The following is a 2,500-nucleotide window of genomic DNA, read 5'->3' on the forward strand; positions in this document are numbered from 1 at the left end:
ACTTCCAGGAGTGGACCCCCGGGCCCGGTCGGGAGCACCTCCTGCGACGGGCCGCTTCGCACTCTGATATGCCTGGACAGAGTGAGAGTGGCCACAGTGAGTTAGTGGCAGCTGTGGCACGCACTGACTGACACTGGTGGGTGGACTGCACTTCTACACCACCTTCCTACACCTTCATGATGGCCCCAAGGTGCTCGCCAGGCTCCTCTGGAAGCCACTTAGCTTCAGGTATTAGCTTCGCCGAGCGCGTCCTCCAGGCTACTCAGTTGCTTTTCAAACCACACACTCCATATTTGGACGTGTGGGTGGTGCTGGAGGAGAGCAATGATTGGAGTGGGAGTGCAGCGCTGCGCCCGCTCAACCTGCTGGGAAGCCTCGGCTATGAAAGCGGAGCCACGGCAACATCTTAACGGCCATTTCTTAAACAAAAATTAGACCAAATTGGACAAAACGGACACTGGAGCCCAGTGGATGATTTTTACCTGCTATACCAGTGTTTTTCAACCTTGTTGGAGCACCACCAACCCCAAATATTATGGAATGGCACTTTTTAGTGTACTCTCAGTGTGAAAGCGGGGCCTGTTTAGATGCACACTAAGCTGATATCCTGGGAGGAATTGAGGTAAATAGGCTCAATTCCCACAATTCCCAAAAGCACAGTCACTCAATAATGGAATGTTTTTTTGTTTTAAGACCAATTAAGTGAAATTGAATGTAGACACCTGACATTATCTCATGGTAAACTTGGTTGAAAAACACTGAATTAGACCAAGCAAAGAATTGTAACCACTTTGTAAAAGCAGGAATTTGGTGCTCCTCTCCGTATTGACCGACAATGATTTCTGGTCTTCCTTCGCAACCAGTTATGGCGGCCTCTGTTGGCCAAACGGCAGAATGCAGCCTTTGCCGCTTCCAGGTTGGCCTCCTTTTTGAAAGCGGAAGCTGCGTGCGTCCATGCTCACACACAGTCACCAGTCAGCACGCAGCCAACCAGGGGGCGGGATTCAAGAAGTTGCAAGGGCGAGCTAGCCGCCACCGGCAGCCCTCCTCAGTGTCCAGGCAGGATGCTACCGCTAATACAAATGAACGCTTCAATCATTTATGAAGGGGACAGTGGAGCTGCAGTGAGCGCCGGCCTTCATTAGTATTGCTGTAGTGGTGCGGCGCCAACGCAAGATCCGCTCATTGGTATGACTGCTGAGTGCTGGCAGTGAATCTCGTCTGACTGGCACGCTGCCTGAGCGAGACACACACACACACACACACACACACACACACACACACACACACACACACACACACACACACACACACACACACACACACCCTTGCAGGCTCACGCTCAAACACAAACACAGCTACTGCATTGCGCTGGATGAATGAGAGAGCGACTGTCTGAATTTACACGCGACTCTAAGTTCAGGTGGCAGAGTGCAGTGCAGGTAGGTCCCTGCGGCATTGCTCATCGACTTGCCATGTTTTACCTTTGCTGTTGAATAAAGTGGTTAGACAAATGTAAATGAATTGATCAAACTGTACCAAAGCAAAGCACACTGCGAGCTCTGGATGTTTCAAGTTCTATCCTATGATTTGTGTTCTGAAAGAAAATAAGGATTAACTTTGATGATTATGATGAGACCCTCCCATTCTAAGAGCCGCAGAGTCCTTTTCCTCCAACGCTCACAGATTTGACATTCACAACCAGTGTGGGAACACACGAGCTGGCGAGTGAGGCAGCGACTCAGATTTACCTTCCTCATGGCATTTCTCCCTCCACAGCAGGTTGTCTTCAGCCAGGGTCCTCCAGTAGCAGCAGGTCTGCGCTGCCTGCAGGAGGTCTCCAGGGGTCAGGAAGCTCAGCACGTACAGAGCCAGCTGCAGACGCACACAAGCGCACACGTTAGGGACCCTGCTGGCGTGGCCACACAGTCAAACACAGGTCACCGCGGGTTCCGGCTTCACCTCTTTGGGCAGCAGCGATATGAAGTCTCTCTGGAACTGCGGCTCGATCACCTGCATCATGTGCTTCACCTGGCCAGTTTCACACCTGTCAATCAACTCATCCAGGGCGAGCAGCCTCTCAGGGCCGCTCCACATCTGAAGATGACAAACACAGAGATGCTTATTTATTGATTTTATACTTGTTTATTTACACTGCTAACATTATGATAATAATATGACTAACAATAATACTACTAATAATAATCATACAATTCCTTACATTCAGGAATAAGTCTGCTTAAGTGCTAAAGCATAATGACAAGTAAAGCACAAGACCAAGATGTGTCTGTTATTTCTAATATGTCTGGGATTTTTTTCCCTCTCCAAGGCACAGAAATAAAAGAGGAGCCGTGTTATTGTACCAGTGTCTGGTGTTTCGGTGCCTTATTGCATTTTACGTAAGAGCAGCTGGGAGGCAGTGCTGCTGCGCCGCTTTGTGTTTACGTGCAGGAAGTGGAAGATATTCTCATTCAGCACATGAAGAATAAAGGCTGCGGCA

General features: G+C 49.4%; 1 protein-coding gene across 3 annotated transcripts in view; it reads right to left on the minus strand.

Moving 5' to 3' along the window:
- The window catches only part of LOC142894141 (F-box/WD repeat-containing protein 7-like), a 17,858-nt gene that overhangs the window by 6,275 nt on the left and 9,083 nt on the right, over positions 1 to 2,500 (minus strand). For all 3 annotated transcript variants that reach the window (XM_076035322.1, XM_076035321.1, XM_076035323.1), the window contains 3 exons: positions 1,963 to 2,097; positions 1,752 to 1,875; positions 1 to 72 (listed from right to left, as the gene is read on the minus strand). The exon at positions 1 to 72 is cut by the window's left edge and continues 65 nt beyond it. In XM_076035322.1, the coding sequence (XP_075891437.1) occupies positions 1 to 72; positions 1,752 to 1,875; positions 1,963 to 2,097 (331 nt within the window). The remainder of the gene's footprint in view (positions 73 to 1,751; positions 1,876 to 1,962; positions 2,098 to 2,500) is intronic.

Source organism: Nelusetta ayraudi, unplaced genomic scaffold (genome assembly GCF_046127955.1).
Source record: "Nelusetta ayraudi isolate G7.1 ecotype Tasmania unplaced genomic scaffold, CSIRO-AGI_Nayr_v1 ptg000042l, whole genome shotgun sequence".
NCBI lineage: Eukaryota > Metazoa > Chordata > Actinopteri > Tetraodontiformes > Monacanthidae > Nelusetta > Nelusetta ayraudi.